General features: G+C 29.7%; 3 protein-coding genes across 4 annotated transcripts; 1 reads left to right on the forward strand and 2 right to left on the reverse strand.

Annotated features, from left to right (window-relative positions):
• Positions 1 to 2,004: 2,004 nt before the first annotated feature.
• On the forward strand, positions 2,005 to 3,090 carry LOC131616038 (cold and drought-regulated protein CORA-like). Its single transcript, XM_058887263.1, has 3 exons — positions 2,005 to 2,162; positions 2,296 to 2,451; positions 2,563 to 3,090. The coding sequence occupies exons 1-3, from the start codon at positions 2,051 to 2,053 to the stop codon at positions 2,829 to 2,831; spliced, it is 537 nt and encodes a 178-aa protein (XP_058743246.1). The 5' UTR covers positions 2,005 to 2,050; the 3' UTR covers positions 2,832 to 3,090.
• Positions 3,091 to 7,424: 4,334 nt separating this feature from the next.
• LOC131616037 (cold and drought-regulated protein CORA-like) lies at positions 7,425 to 8,503 on the reverse strand. Of its 2 annotated transcripts, XM_058887262.1 has the most exons (3): positions 8,345 to 8,503; positions 7,988 to 8,116; positions 7,425 to 7,942 (listed from the first exon to the last, which is right to left on the reverse strand). In XM_058887262.1, exons 1-3 carry the CDS (start codon positions 8,454 to 8,456, stop codon positions 7,647 to 7,649), a joined length of 537 nt encoding a protein of 178 aa, XP_058743245.1. In that variant the 5' UTR covers positions 8,457 to 8,503; the 3' UTR covers positions 7,425 to 7,646. The 2 variants fall into 2 exon arrangements, with proteins under 2 accessions (XP_058743245.1, XP_058743244.1); XM_058887261.1 differs by having other exon boundaries at positions 7,425 to 8,116.
• A 7,373-nt stretch (positions 8,504 to 15,876) lies between these two features.
• Positions 15,877 to 17,015, reverse strand: LOC131616039 (dormancy-associated protein 2-like). Its single transcript, XM_058887264.1, has 2 exons — positions 16,884 to 17,015; positions 15,877 to 16,691 (listed from the first exon to the last, which is right to left on the reverse strand). The coding sequence occupies exons 1-2, from the start codon at positions 16,996 to 16,998 to the stop codon at positions 16,288 to 16,290; spliced, it is 519 nt and encodes a 172-aa protein (XP_058743247.1). The 5' UTR covers positions 16,999 to 17,015; the 3' UTR covers positions 15,877 to 16,287.
• Between the last annotated feature and the right edge of the window lie 1,917 nt (positions 17,016 to 18,932).

Below are 18,932 nucleotides of genomic sequence, written 5' to 3' on the forward strand. Positions count from 1 at the left end.
TTGTAAAAAAGATTCCCAGGAATATGGCCATGGGAATGCAACATTCCCATGTTTGATTCAAGTTTTAAAAAACTATTCCAGGGCATTTTTTATTCCCAGGATTCTTATTTACACATGACTTTTTTATTTTTATTCCAAGGCTTAAAGGGTGGGAATATAATATTCCCATGGGAATAAGTTCAACCAACTTTAACTTCCCACTATCACTCACATTTACTATTATTTTTTATTTTTTAATATTTTTAAATTAAACAAATTTTATCATTATTCCTAGGAAACAAAATTCTTACCAAACACATAAGTTGGAATAATATTCCAAGGAATACTAATCCTAGGAATATCATTCCAAGGAATAATTTTTCTAACCTTGAAACAAAGACACCCATAGTAGTAATAGACAGTCAAAAGTGCAGCTAGACCATGGTTAACAAAAAGACATTGGTCCAAGCTAAAATCCACCCCCAGTTTTACTCAACAAATTTTGGGACTTGGATCCTCTCCTTCAATTTATTCTCTCCAACTATCTCCTTCACACTTATCTCTCTATCTCTCTTTAATATTTTTTCTCTCTTCTTCTTTTTATCATTTTTCTTAATACCATTAATTTAATTACACTTGTTTTTGGTGAAGGAGAGAAAAGGAGGGAAGGAGAGGATCCATGGTGCAAATTTTGAGCATGCTAATATTTTTCTGTATATTTTTCAATTTTGTACTTATCAAAATAAATAAATTTTTATTATAATTTATATTTGTTTGATTTTCTTACTAAAATCTGCCATGGATATAGTCTATATAGTTTTTTAATATATCAAAATTGTAAAATAGTTCTTTAATATATATCAATATTATAAATATCTATTAAATGTTCTTTTTATAATTTTAATCTATACAAAAGTACACTGGTAAAAATATACTTAATCCTAAAATAACTAATAAGCTACCTATAAATAAGTAATAATTTATACAAAATATTTTTTTTCTTACGGAACAGATATAAACGAGACGGACCGTTTGTCAATCCTACATATTACTCCATCCACACTTGAAAACTCTATACTATGCAACTCCACACAACACAAAGAGGTGCTCAGCAGATTCCACCCACACTACACACATTACACACCACATGTTAGTAAAACCAGACACTATTTGATGTCTTAAGAAAATCTTTCTAGTCACATACTATATTGAAGTAACTGTTAAGAGAACATTATAATTTTTTTCAGGTGAGGTTAAACTCACCCATAATTGGGAGTATTTGAATTCAAACCCTAATAATCCTAATAATGATGTCCAATCTTTTCCCACAAACTTAACCGAGAAGCACAAGGGGCCGGACAGCTGTCCCCACGATGCAGGACGATGCACACGCGTCAAAAACTAGCTGTAGACTAAAAACTATTTACTCTATTTATATAAAAAAAATATAAATTTATGTGTAGATTATACTCCCTCTGTCCCAAAATAAGTGTCTTTTTAGCCCTAAAAAGTTGTCCCAAAATAATAGTCTCTTTACTTTCCCAATACAATATTAACTAACTTTTATCAACTTTACCCCTTATCTACACTCTTTTCAAGACATGGTAATATATAACACCCAATAGTAATTAAGGGTAATTTTGTAAAAATGTTATCTTTATTGACTCAATCATTACTTTTCTTAATCTGTGTGTAACATCCTTAAACGACATTTATTTTGGGACGGAGGGAGTATTTGAAACGTAGCTCCACGTGATTGCTAGTGTTGACTAGAAGTATTATGATTTCAAACCTATCACTTTCCGCTAACACCATGTAGACATAGCAACTGACCTACACAATAACTGCACTGCTTCAATTCATAGCCTCAAATCTTTACTATTAAAAATCAATGAAGATCAACAAACAAACACTCCACATTTTCAAGATAAGATTGAATTAATACAGACTAACTCCATCCCAACTACCAATAATAGTTCCGTATTGATTCCTCCTTCTTTCCACTATATATAGACCACACTTTCTTACTATTTTTCTCATCCTTCACTACCAAATAACACATTTGAGTATAATGGATTCCAAAAAATCAATTCTCATCCTTGGCCTATTGGCCATGGTTCTTCTTATTTCATCAGAAGTATCAGCTAGGGACTTAGCAGAGACTTCCACTAATGCCAAAGAAGGTTAGCTAGTTATACATTATTTTTCTTAATTTAGTCTCCAAAATATGAGTACATTATGTTAAACAAGTAGATATCTATACGCATAATGTAAAATTAATTTAAGATTTAAATTCATATAATGTTGTATTTGCAGAGGTTGTTGATAAGTCTAATGAAGTAAATGATGCCAAATATGGACACTATGGAGGTGGTAGTCACTACTATGGTGGTGGACACGGTCATGGTCATGGACACGGTGGTCACTATGGTGGTGGTGGTGGACACGGTGGACATGGTGTATCCGACAATGGTAACTGATTATATCACATTCTTAATAAGTAACAAATTTTATAGAAAAAAACACCATTCTTTTCTGTCTTGCCAATATATGTATATAAACGATATACGATTGTATTTGCAGAGGTTGTTGAAAAGTCAAATGAAGTAAATGATGCCAAGTATGGTTATGGTGGCTATAATCATGGTCATGGTGGAAGCTATGGTCATGGAAGCTACGGTCATGGAGGCTATGGTCATGGGGGAGGCTACGGTCATGGTGGAGGATACGGTCACGGTGGTGGAGGATACGGTCACGGTGGTGGAGGATACAGTCACGGTGGTGGAGGTTACGGTCACGGTGGTGGAGGTTACGGTCACGGTGGTGGTGGTGCTTCCAACAATGGTAACTGATTGTATCATCATGTATGGACATTCTAAGTGTAATAAGTTTCACGAATAAAGAATGTTAGGGTTAAACAAAAGTGGTATAGATAGACAGAGATGAATCTATGGTGGTTATCTATCTTGCGCTTTGATGTTTTACAACGTTGTTAATCGTGTCTAAATTACATTATCACTATGTATATGTGAAGCTGTGTTTGATTTCGAACCAAAATGGTGAATGTGTAATCATGTGTGATAAATCAAATATCATCGTTGTTGCTTGTTAGTACTTTATCTCCTTTTAAATTTTTAAATCCATACTTTTTATTAGAAACCCCTCTTAATTAGTTTTAATGACTTAGTCTAATAGCTTTTATGACTTGGTCATATACCACCGCTATTTTAGGAAATCTTATTTTTCTATATAAATATTGTATGGTTCTCTTGGTAATAATCAAGGAGAATGAATAATAAAATACTTGGGTTTATGAGTTCCAATATGGTATCATGTATAAAAATCATAAATATAATCAAGAAAGTGAACTTCCCATTTAGAGTGCATCTTATCTAACATGGGCATAGCCCCAAAAAATATGAGAGCCAAATTTTACTAAAACAGGCCATCTAATCGATTAGATTTCTGCCCTAATTAATCAATTAGATCATGATGATTTTGAATATATCACACACATTTTCCGTTACTTGTAGGTGAAGATTAAAATTTTATTTGAAATTTAAAGCCCTAATTAATCAATTAGATCATGATGATTTTGAATATATCACACACATTTTCCGTTACTTGTAGGTGAAGATTAAAATTTTATTTGAAATTTAAAAACAGTAGACTATCTAATCGATTAACTAATTGATTATTTTCTTGCTGTTTAGTCTCCTTGGTACTTTTGGGCCTTAGGTTGATTTTTAACTTTGGCACACTGTTTTTTGCACCCTTACTCATTTTATTTGTACACTTTTTTAAAAAAACGCTAAAAGCTTATACATTTTATTAGCAATGATAATTTTAAATTGATGAGAAAATAATAAAACACTTATTTAGAGGGTTAATATGAGTTTTTTTAATTATCCAGCCTCTAAAAACTGTACTATCTTAAATATCAAGTAATATTGAAAAAGGGTTAAACATACGAGACAGATAGATCCCCTAATCTTCTCAACCTAGTAAGAGGACAACTGACCATCATAGATCATAAATGTTAAGACCATCCTCAACCAATATATTTGCTTTGATCACAACCGTTGATATACAACATTAGCGAGCTTCTTTAGATAACAAGAATCAATACAATTAAACATTACCAATAACGTACTTTATACTCAAGGGTATACTTTTTGCATTACACTGCTTCATCTAGTAAGCATTACAACTTCATTAGAACTGTAATTCTTGCAAAACACACTAGGTTTTTACCTTTGATACCCACATTAGTAGTTTTAATAGGTCTAGGGATCCTATGTTTAGACCTTCTTAATTTATAAAAACAAAATGGATCTAGGTATGGCCAAATTTATTACAATAAAAGTATTTAATATAAACACGATGATTGACTTGTGATCTACTGGAATTAAGCCCTAATCCACTTTTAATAAAGAAAAGGCCTTTGATTTGATAGAATCAAATCAATATTTTCTTTCTCCTTACTAAATTCACGTAGGATTTCATGCAAGTCATTCACTTCCTTTTTCATCGAGGCATAAGTCTCACAATTATTAGCTTAGTTTCTAAGGTTATCCAGTTCATGTTTAATGCTTCATTATTTTTTTCTAAAGATTCAATATAGTCTTTAAGATATAGGTTGTACTCTTTAGTTTTATCATTTTCTTAGATTACCTTAGCGCTTAATTTTATTTATAAGATTTGGATTTGCAAGATTTAAAGTGTGGTACAGTTTTTGCAAGAGATTTATTTTGAATCCTTTACTTGAAAAGTTGGAATTGTGATTTATATCAAGTAAAGATTTTATTTAATTTCTTTAAGATTCAAAATTCTGTTATGTGGATAGATGTCAAGCCAAATGTTCCACAATATGTGAGACAATTGTCTCTGGCTGTTACTTGGTGGGCAAGATAAATTTAAGTATATCTTGTATTTTTTTTGATTTGTTTTTTGTTCGGTTATATCAGAGATTTAAGTGTGCTAACTTAAGTATAAATTTGGATAAGATCTTATTTTAGTAAGATTGTATGTGAACTGCTTAATTGTTTAAGATTTGTATTTATTAAGGGCCCGCTTGTTTGGATTTTTTTTAATAAAGTTTTTTATAGTGTTACATAATTTTGTGTAAAAAAAAATTACAAAGAAGTTTTTCATAAAAGCTTTAAATGAAAATTTCATTTGAATAATTATTCTTAAAATTTTATTTAATGTATTTCATCTTTTTATTGAAACTTTTTTTGGATATCAAAATTTCAAAAAACCACTTAATTTTGAAGCTATTTCAAATAGATTTTCATAAAAATTGTTTTAAATGACCACTTTTTAAAAATTGTGATTTTGATTAATTTTGGTCTTCGATAATATTTGTTTATGTTTTAGGATGTCAAAAGTAATGTTTCAATTTTAAAAAACGAATATAAAAAAACTTGTAATATTTTAAAAAACGGTTTTATAAAAACTATTTTAAAAAATATAAAGAAAAAATCCATTTTTTTAAAGCTGAAACAAACTGACCCTAATTGTCTCAATCTTCATAACAATGTTTTGATTGATTATGTGAATTTTTGGAGGGTGTGATCTAAATCAAATATAGCAAGAATTATCAAGAGATTTATATTTATTTAAGGAGATCCATCAAGATTGAAAATCATCATTATAGAAGAAAGACATTGAACAAGAATTGTTCATCTTAGACTATTTGTACTTTTACTATTGAGAGTGGATTTCCTTTCTTGGTTTGAATGCCCCCCAAACGTAGGTAACGTTACACCGAACTGGGTTACCAATTCTTGTGTTATTTGTTAAAAATATGTCAACAAGTGTCATACACATTGTGCCAGACATTCTGTTTGACATCTGTCCGTCTAAAGAATATAATTTCAATTTTTAAAAAACTTTTTTCTAAAAAAACATTTTTTTCTTAAGAACTGAACTAGAATTTCTAAATAAATCATGCATGGATTAAATTGCTTTTGCATCTATTCTCTTTCTTCTTATCCCCTTTCTCTACTTGATAGTTTGTTTATGGATTAGATTGCTTATGTCTCTTTTGGATTAGATTGCTCATGTGTTTTGATTCTTTTCTTTTTTGTATATTAAAAAAATAAAGACAAGTATACTTTCAAGGAGAGTAGAATATACTTTCTACTTATGTGATGGGGATTTTAACCACTCCAATTATATATCTATATGTTTTCTTTTACAACATCTATAAGAGATACATTATCATCATAAAAAATAGGAGAATATGGACCTATGTGCTTGCAGATATGAAGATGATGATTCTACTGAGAATATTCATAAAGTTTTGATGACGACAACTACAATGATTATTGAAGTAGGTGGTAATAACTTTCCAAGTCTCTGATGATGGTTACCAAACTTGAAGATATATAAACTCTCATCAAATAGGTGAGTACTCAAAATTCCATTGAATTGCTTATAAGATCGATGTATCTCCCAAAGAATCATGAAAGCCTCAGAATTTTAAAAGAGAGAAAGTGTGAAAGTTCGCCTGATCGTTTCTATCTGAGTGACTAGAATCTTGTGAGTGGTCTGGTGCTCTCACTTTGTTTCGCACATGTGATTAACGCTTTCATCCCCCAACTTACTCTTTTCTGATGTATGTCTTGTTAGAGGTTGTATTTTTTGCGTGTCTTTGTTTTGTTGTTGTTCTTTTTGTGTGTTTATTTATTTTCCTCTATTTGTGGTTTCTTCTTTAGCTTTTCCATTTGTTTCTAGCTTAGCCGGTTGTGAGGGTTTTTGTCCTTGCACACTTCTGATACTAGCTACTTTTATACTCTGAGTTATTTTTTTCTTTTCTAAATTACTATATAATTTATGCTTTTCTATTAAAAAGTCAAGATAAAAATTCTTTAAAATTTTATATTTTATTATAGTAATTGAACTTAAAGGTAGTGCACTGTCATTGTAATTTTTTTGCACGGTCAGTGCATCACAATCCTAAAAATAAATACTTTATATTTAATTTAAAGAAAAAGTCAAATTTTTTATAAAATTTAACAGTTTAGATATCACTGACAGTGTAAAACTGCTTTACACTGTCGGTGTATTTCCATTAAACTATAGTAATTATAAAAAACATCATATAATTTAAGATACAAATTTTAGATTCTAATTTTCCTCTTAAAATTATGAATTTTAAGCGTAGTTTTACTTGAATGTATATGAATGTTTTAATTTTAAAATACAAATTCTATTCAAAATATATATAAGAATGTTATCCAAAGATAGATAATATAATGAAATAATATGAAATGACTTTTTTGCAATTTTTTTTTAATAGGTGGATTTATTTAGACGATAATGAAGTTTGAAATTATTTTAAATCACAAATATATTAATATAAAAGTGAAACAAAGGAAGAAACACAAACAAAAATCCATCATTATACATAATTGACAAAGTTACTTAGACAGAAAATATTCCAACAACGAATCCCAGAAAAGGATATTATTTGATATATTACACATGATAGACATAGCGATTTATAGAGTGGAACAATATCGATACTATAAAGTGGCAAGATAGATAATACATAACCACAAAGGATGTCTATCTATACTGTGCCTCTTTTGTTCAAACACTCGACATTATTTATTTCATGAAATTTATTACACTTAACACATGCATGCATGATGATATTATCAGTTACGATCGTCAAAACCACCACCATTGTAACCACCACCATGACCATAACCTCCTCCACCACCATTGTAACCACCATCATGACCATAATCTCCTCCACCACCATTGTAACCACCACCATGACCATAGCCTCCTCCATAACCACCTCCACCACCATGACCATAATCTCCTCCACCACCATTGTAACCACCACCATGACCAAAGCCTCCTCCAAAACCACCTCCACCACCATGACCATAATCTCCTCCACCACCATTGTAACCACCACCATGACCAAAGCCTCCTCCAAAACCACCTCCACCACCATGACCATAATCTCCTCCACCACCATTGTAACCACCACCATGACCAAAGCCTCCTCCAAAACCACCTCCACCACCATGGTAACCGCCATAGCCATTGTGGTAACCACCGTAGCCTCCACCATACTGTTTCGCATCATTTATTTCATTTGACTTTTCAACAGCCACTGCAAATACAACACTATGTGAATTTAATTCTTAAACTAATTCATTTTGAGTATAGATATCTATATATTTCTATAAGTAAGAAAAAAAAAACTCCAACATTTATAAAATATCCTTAAACTGCTCATGAAACAATATATACTTTAAGAAATGTCTAATAAATTTTAATAAAATGAATGTGTAATCATATTTTGGAGACTAAATATAAAATATGTATATAGCCAACTTACCCTCTTTTGCATTAGTGGAAGTCTCTGCTAAGTCCCTAGCTGACACTTCTGATGAAATAAGAAGAACCATGGCCAATAGGCCAAGAATGAGGATTGCTCTTTTGGAATCCATTGTACTCAAATGTGTTATTTGGAAGAGAAGGATGAGAAAAGTAGTATGAAAGTATGCTCTCTATATAATGGAAGGAAGTAGGAATCAATACGGAATCTTTACTTGGTAGTTGGGAAGGAGCTAATCTGTATTAATGCTATCTTATCTTTAAACTAGGGAGTGATTGTTTGTTGATCTTGATTTATTTTGAGTAGTAAAGATTGGAGCATATGATATGAAGCAGTTCAGTTATTATGTATATGTCTACTTGCTATAAGTGGAAAGTGATAGTTTAAAAATCAGAGTACTTAGCTATTTGGTGGAGCTGCATTCTCAAATGGTTTAGTTGTATCCTCAAAATTCTATATCGAAAGGAAATTCAAATATATAGATTATCATTACCTTCACCAAATCAGGTAACAAACACTAGAGCAAACTTCCAGAAATTCAATGTTGATAAAGCGTTAGATTTTGAGAGGATATCTAAAGGTCTCAAATTACGTTAGGTGCTAACAATTTTTATAGTGGATCAATATTTATACTGAATTTTACTATAATTTTACATGAGGCTCTCGCAAATGGACAGTGAGACTGGTCTCATTGGTAGGGGTGTGCAAAATATCCAGTTTTGATGTCCAAATCCATAACTAAATCTAAACCACTTTTAAATATTTGGATATAATTGAATGGTTATTAACCAGTTTAGTTATTAATGGTTTGGTTATCCATTCATATAATATAATCTGGATATAATTAAATGATTATTTACCGGTTAAATTATTTTGGATTCGGTTATTATCCAAATCCAAATATTTTAATTCTCAAAATATTAATTTTTTTTTGAAAAAAAAAATTTCGGAAATTTTTTTTTTTAAACTGAATTTTTTTAAAAAACCGATTATATAATCATAACCAAATTTATAACCAGTTTTGATTAAAATGTGGTTATGGTTATAAATCCAAACCATTTAAATGGTTTTTGAAAATAACCAACCATGCACACCCCTACTCATTGGATTAATCAGTCTCAAATTTGGATACCAAACTTTTTAAAAAAGGGGACAACTTCTCTATCCATCACAAAAAGTTGGGTAGTGTACCTCCAACCAATTACATGATTCCATCTCATTAAATATATTTAATTATTTATTAAAATGCTACAAATATTTGTTGTTTTCAAAGTATTTTACAAAGGAGGGTAACCTTACCCAACTTTTTGAGTTAGGTAGATAAGAATTCACCTTTAAAAAAAGTAACCAGTATCAAGCTTTTCTAATTAAGTACATAAACTAAACACTAAAAATCACCAAATTAAAACAACGACAAACATTATTAGAAAAAGTATTTATCACCGCGGCTGGAATAAAGATTTCACCACGGTTAATGGTATGGGGTAAGAAAGAGTGTGATAGAAAGTATGTTATTTTCCACCACGTACTAGTGGTCGAGGTAAAAAACTGGATAATGCACCACTTTTCACCAAGATTAATAGAATATCCAACCACAGTGAAATGTGGAAAAATCATGGGTTTGATACCTAACATTACAATTTTGACAGTTTTAAAATAACGTGTATCACTATCTTTCCTCCACGGTTGTTGGGTTTAACAGAAGTAACAAATATATATATTTTCTATGATTTGAAGAATCAACCTTAGTGAAATATTTTATTTTTTTGAAATATAATTTTTTTATTTTACTTATTATAAACTAGATCAGATACATAGAAACACAACAACAAAGCATCCGTGAACCAAAACTAAAATGACAAATATAATGAAACAAAACAATATATGTTATTTTATCAAAACCAGAATGGCATCCAAATGACATAGTTATAACAAAAAAAACAACAAATATATAAAATTAATGTGAATTTATTTCGAAGAAAGCAAGATGCACAATATGACCAGATGACTTTTGGTGTCTTGTCTATAAACACCTATAATTTGAAATAATAAATACTTATTAGTATAACAATTATTGGCACATATGTAACAATTATTGCTCAGATTAGGAAGAGCATGAAGAAGTTTGAAGTTGTTCATGTAGTGCATGCGTACAAAGAAACAAATAAATGTGCTGACATGCTTGCTGGTATTGGGTGTAGTATGAACCCTGAGTTTATTAGTTTCAGTGCAGCTCCAGACTGCATTAGTAGACTTTTATCCGAGGATTCTTGTGGTGTCCCTCATTTGAGGGTTGTGTCGGTGTAGTTTCTTTTTCTTTGGGCCTTTGACCCTCTTTGTAACAAAAAAAAAAAAGAAATTATAACAAATAAAAAATTGTGAATAAACATTAAAAGATATTTACTTGTTAGATTTTCCACACGCCTTCGCCATCATCATAACGAATAACATGTACATCACCGGTATCAATTTCTTCATATAAAGTAGACACACGTGTTGCAAAAGAAATGGTCTCTGGAATATCAATAGTTAAATATTGATTTTCATCACTATGAGGAGGGTATTTTTCATAGAGAATATCATAAATTGTAAGAGTTAGTGACATCAAACACTTTTTTTGCTTGGAATGCATGATAAATGATTCGTTCATATAAGTTGCCCCGCAAAGGCCAACTCATGTGAATCCTAACTCATCAATTTGTACACTAGTGTTACTGTCAATTCACTTGCATTTTGTTTTTTTTTTCCATTTCACCGTGCCACGTCCATATTAGATAATGTTGACTAATTCCATCCCAACATAAATGATTGAACATTTACTTTCTTTTCAAAAAAAATTATATCCCCGCATTTAACACAAGAACAATAAAATATTTCATTGTCGTCAAGTAGTTTTCTTTTCGAAATTCAAGAGATTCAACAAACTCCTTTCTCATACACCTGGCTTAATCTATTAACTTTCATACAACAACGATTCATAAGAATTTATGAGAACAAAAACAACAAAAATATTGTAAAATGAGAAGTGATATTTGACGTACCAGATATGTGAAGAAGATTTGAAAATAATAATTTGGATATTCCATTTTGGCAATTATATAAAAGATCACTAAAAAACATATCATTTTCGTATTAAGGATGATATATGTTTAGAGCTCTCGTTACTTAGGAGTCAAATTATCAAACGAGAGCTCTAACACATGCAATGAAATTAATACTAGGAGGAAGACGATGAAGTGAGACTAGTGCAAGGATGACGAAGCTTGTGTTAATGAGGAGTTATCAGCCTCGCTTCAGCATCATCATCTTTGTATTTTTCTATGAAAATACAATGAGGATATTAGAGTTTTGTTTGAGAGATAGATGTTAGGGTTGTTATGTAATGGGGCAAGATAATTTTGTTTTTATAGCAGTAAACTTTTCATGTCAGTTTTCTTTAAAATTGAGTAAAAAGATGAATTATAAAATAAGGGCGTCTTTTTGGTTCTAAATAAAACATCAAATTGTATGAGCTGGGAATCGAAGCTAAGACCCTAAGTTACATTCGATGTCGACCTTTTTAGAAAACTAAGTGATGAGTAATAATCTAAAAAAAATAAAAATTAAATGGCGCGTTCCAGGTCATTTGACCTTGATTTTACATTAGCCAAGGTGAAAGTATTGACATAAAATATAATATTTATAGTAGTGTTGATGTTGATGATGCATATTCGGGTGAAAATTTTAAGACGCTTGCCATGTTTTCTTGCAGAATTAACAATTTTTCGAGATATAATAATTTTTTTAGGTATAACGTTAAGGAACAAAAAGTGTGTACCACCAACTAAAAAATGGAATAAATACTTTTTATCGTTGTAATAGAACATTTCTTACACCCAACCATCCATGACATAGATTGTGAAAGGTTTTTAATAGACAACATGAGTTTGATATTGCTCCAAAGTCCTTAATCGTAGAGGAAAAGTATCAAACACATTAATATAGTCTTTGGAAAGATCTAAAAAATGGCCGTAGAGAAAAATAATTGGAAAAAAATGTTAGTGTTCTTTGATAGACTCGAATGAAGACATTGTCTTTATTTGATGCAGTTGCAGAAAAATTTATGCGATAGTGTAATTGGAACTCTTCTTAACATTAAAGGAAATACAAAAGATGGTAAGAATGTATGTCTAGATATTTTAAGGATGGATATACGATAAGAGGCAAACCCAGAAGAAATAAGTGAAATAACATATTTACACCAAACATTTCACACTTGTTCTTGAAAAGAAAAAAATTATGAGTGGTTATAGAGTATCAAAGTTTCAAAGGGCACTAAATTTTTTTCAAGAAACTTGGATCGAAAAAATATCTAAAAAATTAATTGGTTTAAAATATCATGATTGTCATGTCTTGATAAATTAACTTTTATTAGTGGCTATTTGCCAAAAAATGGAAGGGAAAATATAACTAGATTGTGCTTATTCTTAATTTTATATGTAATAAAGTCATTAAGATGTTTTTTTCTAGGGTTCCACAATTTTTGATATTATGGTTCTTACTTGTTCATCTAGTCATGAAGATTAGATTTTATGACCTAGTTTATTTAAGGTCGATGTATCTAGTAGAGTGATACAAGAAAATCTTTAAAGGGTATATGAAGAATGATCACTATTTGGAAGCTTCAATTGTTGAAACGTACATAAAAATAGAAGCTATTGAGTTTTATTCAAACTATTTGTCAAAAATAAATTGTATAGGAATTTTCAGTTCTCGTCATCACCGAAGTTATGAAGGTAGAGGTACTCAAGGTTTAAATGTTAAGTCGATGACCCGTGATGTAGTTCTTTATGAAAATTTGTATATATGTTGAATAACTTGGATAAATTTCAACGTTATTTATTTGAAAGACTTATCAAGAAAAAATTCACCCGGATGAATGAAAAATGGTTACTGAATAAGAATAACGCGTGTTTCATAGATTGGTTTAATAAAATGATTTCTAATAATGAGAGTGCATTTGAGACAATTAAATGGATGCCAAATATTATTAAATTAAATTTAATAACTTAGAGTGCATACAACATTAGGAAAACATAGCTATAAATAGCTATCTATATAGATTATCTCGTGGAGGATATGAAAAACTATAGGAGATAATGATTGAAGAAAAAAGAAAACTGTGAGAACAATAGCTAGGAGATGTTTTACTAAGCCTTAATTGCAACTCATCACACCATTAGAAATGAAAGAGAGCATGAAAAAGACCAAGAGGTGAGTCCTCCACACAGGCTACACGCGTAGTTGTTGAGATGATTGTAATTAGGTTATTTTTAAGAATATTAATTGTAGGTACTTCACTTTTGTAATGAACTTTTATTTGTGTTGTAGGATTCCCGGTTGAGAAATTCAATATTGGTGGGTGTGTTAGTGGTATTGGACGATGCGTCTGTATGAGACATTATTTTGGATCATCTTCAAAGAGTGAAGAAATGCGCCAGCAAATGATTGAAAAGTTGGTTGATCTAAAGATGAATGAAATTAAATATTAGAAAATGAGCGGGTGATTGTCTACTATATCTTGAGATGTGGTTAAGGTAAGTATAAGTTTAGTTTTTGAACTTTCCTTTTTTGTTTGTCTGATTAAAAATGTGTTGTGTGTCGTTTTTGTTTGTGTTCTTAAAATTAGGTGTTGTGTTGCTACAATTTTTATGATTCAGAGATTGATATTGACGAGTTTACTCGTCCTCCTAAATACAAATCTAGTATACCTTTAAAATTAAATTTTTTTAAATGTGCAAATACGAAAGGTAGTTATTTATCCCCCAACACAAGATTGAGACCCTTATTCCTCAAGCAGATCTAATACAAAGATTGAGTGATTGTCAAAGATATGTCAGAGTCCATCGATATGAAATTACAACATTGATCTAGAGCACTATGAAATCATTTTTCTTTAAAATAGGTGTATTATGGATCTTTTCTATGGTATTGATTGACTTGACATATCAATAATACTATTACGGTGCACACAAATTTATCTTTAGGGTGGTGTTAATTTATAGTCATTGTTCTCAAATACTTCCTTCATCTCACAATAGTGGTCCTCTTTAAGATTTTCACACTTTTTAATATAATGATTAATTTTGTTGATTTAACTGATAAAATGAATGTCATTTACTCAAATACCCTTATTAATAATAGATAGTGAAGTGATGACATGATTAAAATACAATAAATAAGGGTAAGTTAGTGGAAAAAATAATAAATATCACATTGGTATTCTAAAATGACAAATAATTTCAGACAAATAAAAATAGGAAAGAGGACACATATGGTGAGACGGAGGGAGTAATTTTAATGTCAGTACTCATATTAAAATTTGACTTTTACTTTGACATTTAGGTACATGCATAAGCTTTGATAGAAAGAAATAAATATGTGGAAGGATTTTTTGACCCATATAATATTCAATATACAAGACGTAAATCAATTGAGTTTAAAACTTACATACAAAATAAGTTAATACATCAAAAAAAGACCGTTACCTAGTACCGTTTAACAATTCATAAATGTATATAAATTTGTGTTTCTTATTTAATATACGGTTTATCCATTATTTATTATTTTGGATGTTCATGAAGTGGTCATTGAAAATTAATAATTATTCGTCATAAGTAAAATAGTGTAATTATGTTATGCTCGTTTAGAAAAACTATTTGATTCAAAGATAAAAGTTATAACGAGACCATAAGTATAGTGTAATTATAGTCAAATGTTCACATTACCTTTGAAATTTTTTTATTTATGTTTAATTTATTTTAGGATTAAATAAGTTTTTGGTCCCTATAAATATCTCAATTTTGATTTTTAGTCCCTATAAAAAAAAGTTAACTTTTAGTCCCTATAAAATTACTTTTGCACTCATTTTTAGTCCCTCTACAGGGACTAAAAGTGAGTGCAAAAGTAATTTTATAGGGACTAAATGTCAATTTTTTTATAGGGATTAAAAGTAATTTTGATAATTTTATAAGGACTAAAAACATGTTTAACCCTTTATTTTAATATGTTGAATCGTAAAAAGATAGAATATGTGTTTGTTTTTAGATATAGAAAGACCAAATTAATTTTTTAAAATGTGTGGTATTATTTGTCACATGAGTTTAATGAATATGAACTGACAATTGTAAAATAGTTTTACACTGTTATCCAATGAGAACATATCATTCTACAATATATAAATTGTTTAAAATTTTTAATATAATTTGATAAAATACGTAATCGTCATTGGTTGACAGTGTAATTCTGCAATATATAAATTATTTTATATATTGGCACATATTCCTTTTTTTTTCCTTGTCACATTCTCTAAATCTTAAGCGCAGTTTTGCTTTTGTGAGTGTTTTACTATTGAGAATACAAATTACATTTCTTACTCAAGTATATAAAAGACAATTTCATGAAAAATACTTTTTTAAAAAAACATTTTCCAAATAACTTTTTAATTGATAAATTTCTTTAGACAAGACGACGATGATATTTGATAACTGATATATTATACGGTGACTCATTCGTAACTTTATTTCGAAATCAAAGTCATTACCACATATATACACAGTGATAATGATTTTACAAACGATTAATAGAGATGTGAAATATCTAGTGGGAAGATAAATAAATGAGAAATGCTAGTTTGACACCCAAACTTACACTTACACCCTGAATTATACCATAAATCAATACTTTTCAGTTTTTTAATAATTTTTTCTCCAATATTCAAATCTGTGCAAAGCTGAATTCTTTGTATTTCTACGGTGTAAATTAGTTAGGCGTAGAAATCTGATGTAAGTATAGCACATCTCTAAATAAATACATAACCTCAAACTACCGCTTTTGTTCATCCCCCAAAATTATTTAGTCTTAGAAATTTATTACACTTAAAATATGCATGCACGGTGATATAATCAGTTACCATTGTTTGAAACCTCTCCACCAAGGTAACCAACACCATCACCGTAGCCTCCTCCACCACGGTAACCACCGCCATGGTAACCAACATTGTAGCGACCAGTGCCGCCACCATGGTATCCACCGTAGCCACCATTGTAACCCTCGCCTCCGCCATGGTATCCACCATTGTAACCCTCACCTCCGCCATGGTATCCATCGTATCCTCCATGGTAACCACCGTAGCCTCTATGGTGGCCATCATAGCCTCCATAGCCTCGGCCATAGTATCCAAAACCACTATTGATTCCGTCATAGCCTCCGTTACCACCATAGCCTCCGCCATAGCCTCCGTAACCACCATAGCCGTCGTAACCAAATTGTTTGGCATCATTTACTTTATTTGACTTTTCAACAACCTCTGCAATTACAACAATATGTTAAATTTATTTCTTAAACTATTTGATTCTATATGTAAGTAAAAAATCTCCAACATCAATAAAGGCTCGCAAGAAAAAAAAGACTACAACGAATTTATATAAATTTTAATAAAATAAATATGTACTCATATTTTGGAGACTAAATAAAATAAATAAATGTATAGCTATCTCACCCTTTTTGTTGGCATTAGTGGAAGTGTCAGTTAAGTCCCTAGCTGACACCTCTGAGGAAATAAGAAGAACCATGGCCAATAGGCCAATAATTAGGAACGATTTTTGAGAATCCATTGTACTGAAATGTATAATTTAATAGTGAAGGATGAGAAAAATAGTAAGGAAGTGTGGTCTTTATATAATGGAAGGAAGTGGGAGTTAATACGGAACAAATACTTGGTAGTTGGGATGGAGCTAATATGTGTTAATTAAATCTTATCTTTAAATGGGAAGTGATTGTATGTTGATCTTGATTGATTTTAAATAGTAATGGTTGGAGGATATGAAATGAAGCACTGCAGTTGTTATGTATAATGTATGTTATGTCTACATGCAATTTGAGGAAATTTATTGTTTAGATATCAGAATGCTTCTAGCCAACCTAGCTATTTAGACATTTATATTCCTAAATGTGTATGTTATTTAGTCATTCTCGAATAAATTTTTATTAATTGTTTTACTCATAAATTAAAATTAAAAAGAAAACAAACACTTATATAGGAGAATATTTAGATACAATTTTATAGATGTAGTTCATACTTTTCTACAATAAAAATATGTCAAATGTATTTAAATATCCTTTCAATAATAAAAATAGGAGAAGTTGTATATTTGTAAGAGAAAATTATATATTTGTCATATTTGTTTTTATTGGAAAAAAATATGAAATTGTATTTAAATTTTTTCCATAAAAATATTTGCAAGTTTAACACTTATAAAAACTATTTAGATTTCGATTTGTTAACATATGAAAAAACCGGCAATAGAGTTATTTTTTAACAAAAATCTATCTCTAAGGAAAAAAAGCAAAATTTATCTCGGGCAACTATCCAACAGAGATAAAATCTACTATTCAAGAAAAACAATATTTCAAGAATAACAACATTTTTATCAACATTTTAGTGGTTAGTGGTACATTCTCAAATTAACACTATTCATGAAAAAAAATTCTATCAGAATAAGTCATTTTTATTAACATATTCAGAATAATCTCTCTTCACATAATATATAAGAAATAAACAAACCACAACAACAAAGCTAACATTTCTAAGAGGATAGAGTGAGTTACATGTCGAAAATGTGATGACGAAGCTTCGTTTGAGTTTGGTTGAAAAAGTTGATGTCGGAAGAGATGATGGAATTTAAGTTTAGGGTGTTTTGATGAAGAGGAAAACCAGCTAGGTTTATTTAAGAGAATAAAGATGAAACGAGGAGTGTATTCATACAAAAGAAATTTCGCTTTGCTTATAAGGTACAATTGAGAGAATAGATTATTTTAAATTTTAAAAAACAGAAAAGCGTCATATTCTAGAAAATTTATGCAAATGATATTTCTCATTAGTTGGGCAAAATAACTGATGAAAAAGACAATTTAAAAAAAATATAGAAAAATAAGGGCCATTTAAAACAGAGTCATTTAAGTAAATAATTTAAAGAAATCAATATGTTTGAATTTTCATGTATCATGAATATTTATTTTCTATCAAATAACATTAAATTCGTGATTCAAAATAATTTTGAAAAAAGAGAAAAGGATAAGGCGGTCAACTGAAAAATGTAACTTTTAGGGCCAGTTTGTTTCAGCTTAAAAAAATGGATTTTTTCTTTGTATTTTTGAAAATAGATTTTCTAAAACCATTTTTTAAAATATTACAAGTTTTTTTATATTCGTTTTTTCTAAAATTAAACATTAGTTTTGACATTTTATAACATAAACATACATAATTGAAGACCAAAACTTAGTCAAAATCATAAATTTTTCAAAAAATTGTATTTGAAAAATGATTTTTATGAAAATCTATTTGAAATAGCTTCAAAATTAAGTGATTTTTTGAAATTTTGATATCCAATTTTTTTCCCCATAAATAGATGAAATACCTAAAATCACATTTCAAGAATAACTATTCAAACAAAAATTTTATTGGAAGCTTTTATAAAAAGTTTCTTTGTAAAAAAAATTTTCACAAAATTTGGTAACACTATAAAAATCATTTTTAAAAAAAGCCAAA

The sequence above is a fragment of the Vicia villosa genome, linkage group LG7, assembly GCF_029867415.1.
Source record: "Vicia villosa cultivar HV-30 ecotype Madison, WI linkage group LG7, Vvil1.0, whole genome shotgun sequence".
Taxonomy (NCBI): Eukaryota; Viridiplantae; Streptophyta; class Magnoliopsida; order Fabales; family Fabaceae; genus Vicia; species Vicia villosa.

Bases quoted from the DNA above. Each gene is read 5' to 3' on its own strand.
- LOC131616037 (XM_058887261.1), bottom strand. From the start codon at position 8,456: ATGGATTCCAAAAGAGCAATCCTCATTCTTGGCCTATTGGCCATGGTT. The intron at 8,117-8,344 runs GTAAGTTGGCTA...TTGTATTTGCAG, and splicing joins TTCCACTAATGCAAAAGAGG to TGGCTGTTGAAAAGTCAAAT.
- LOC131616038 (XM_058887263.1), top strand. From the start codon at position 2,051: ATGGATTCCAAAAAATCAATTCTCATCCTTGGCCTATTGGCCATGGTT. The intron at 2,163-2,295 runs GTTAGCTAGTTA...TTGTATTTGCAG, and splicing joins TTCCACTAATGCCAAAGAAG to AGGTTGTTGATAAGTCTAAT. The intron at 2,452-2,562 runs GTAACTGATTAT...TTGTATTTGCAG, and splicing joins ACATGGTGTATCCGACAATG to AGGTTGTTGAAAAGTCAAAT.
- LOC131616039 (XM_058887264.1), bottom strand. From the start codon at position 16,998: ATGGATTCTCAAAAATCGTTCCTAATTATTGGCCTATTGGCCATGGTT. The intron at 16,692-16,883 runs GTGAGATAGCTA...TTGTAATTGCAG, and splicing joins CACTAATGCCAACAAAAAGG to AGGTTGTTGAAAAGTCAAAT.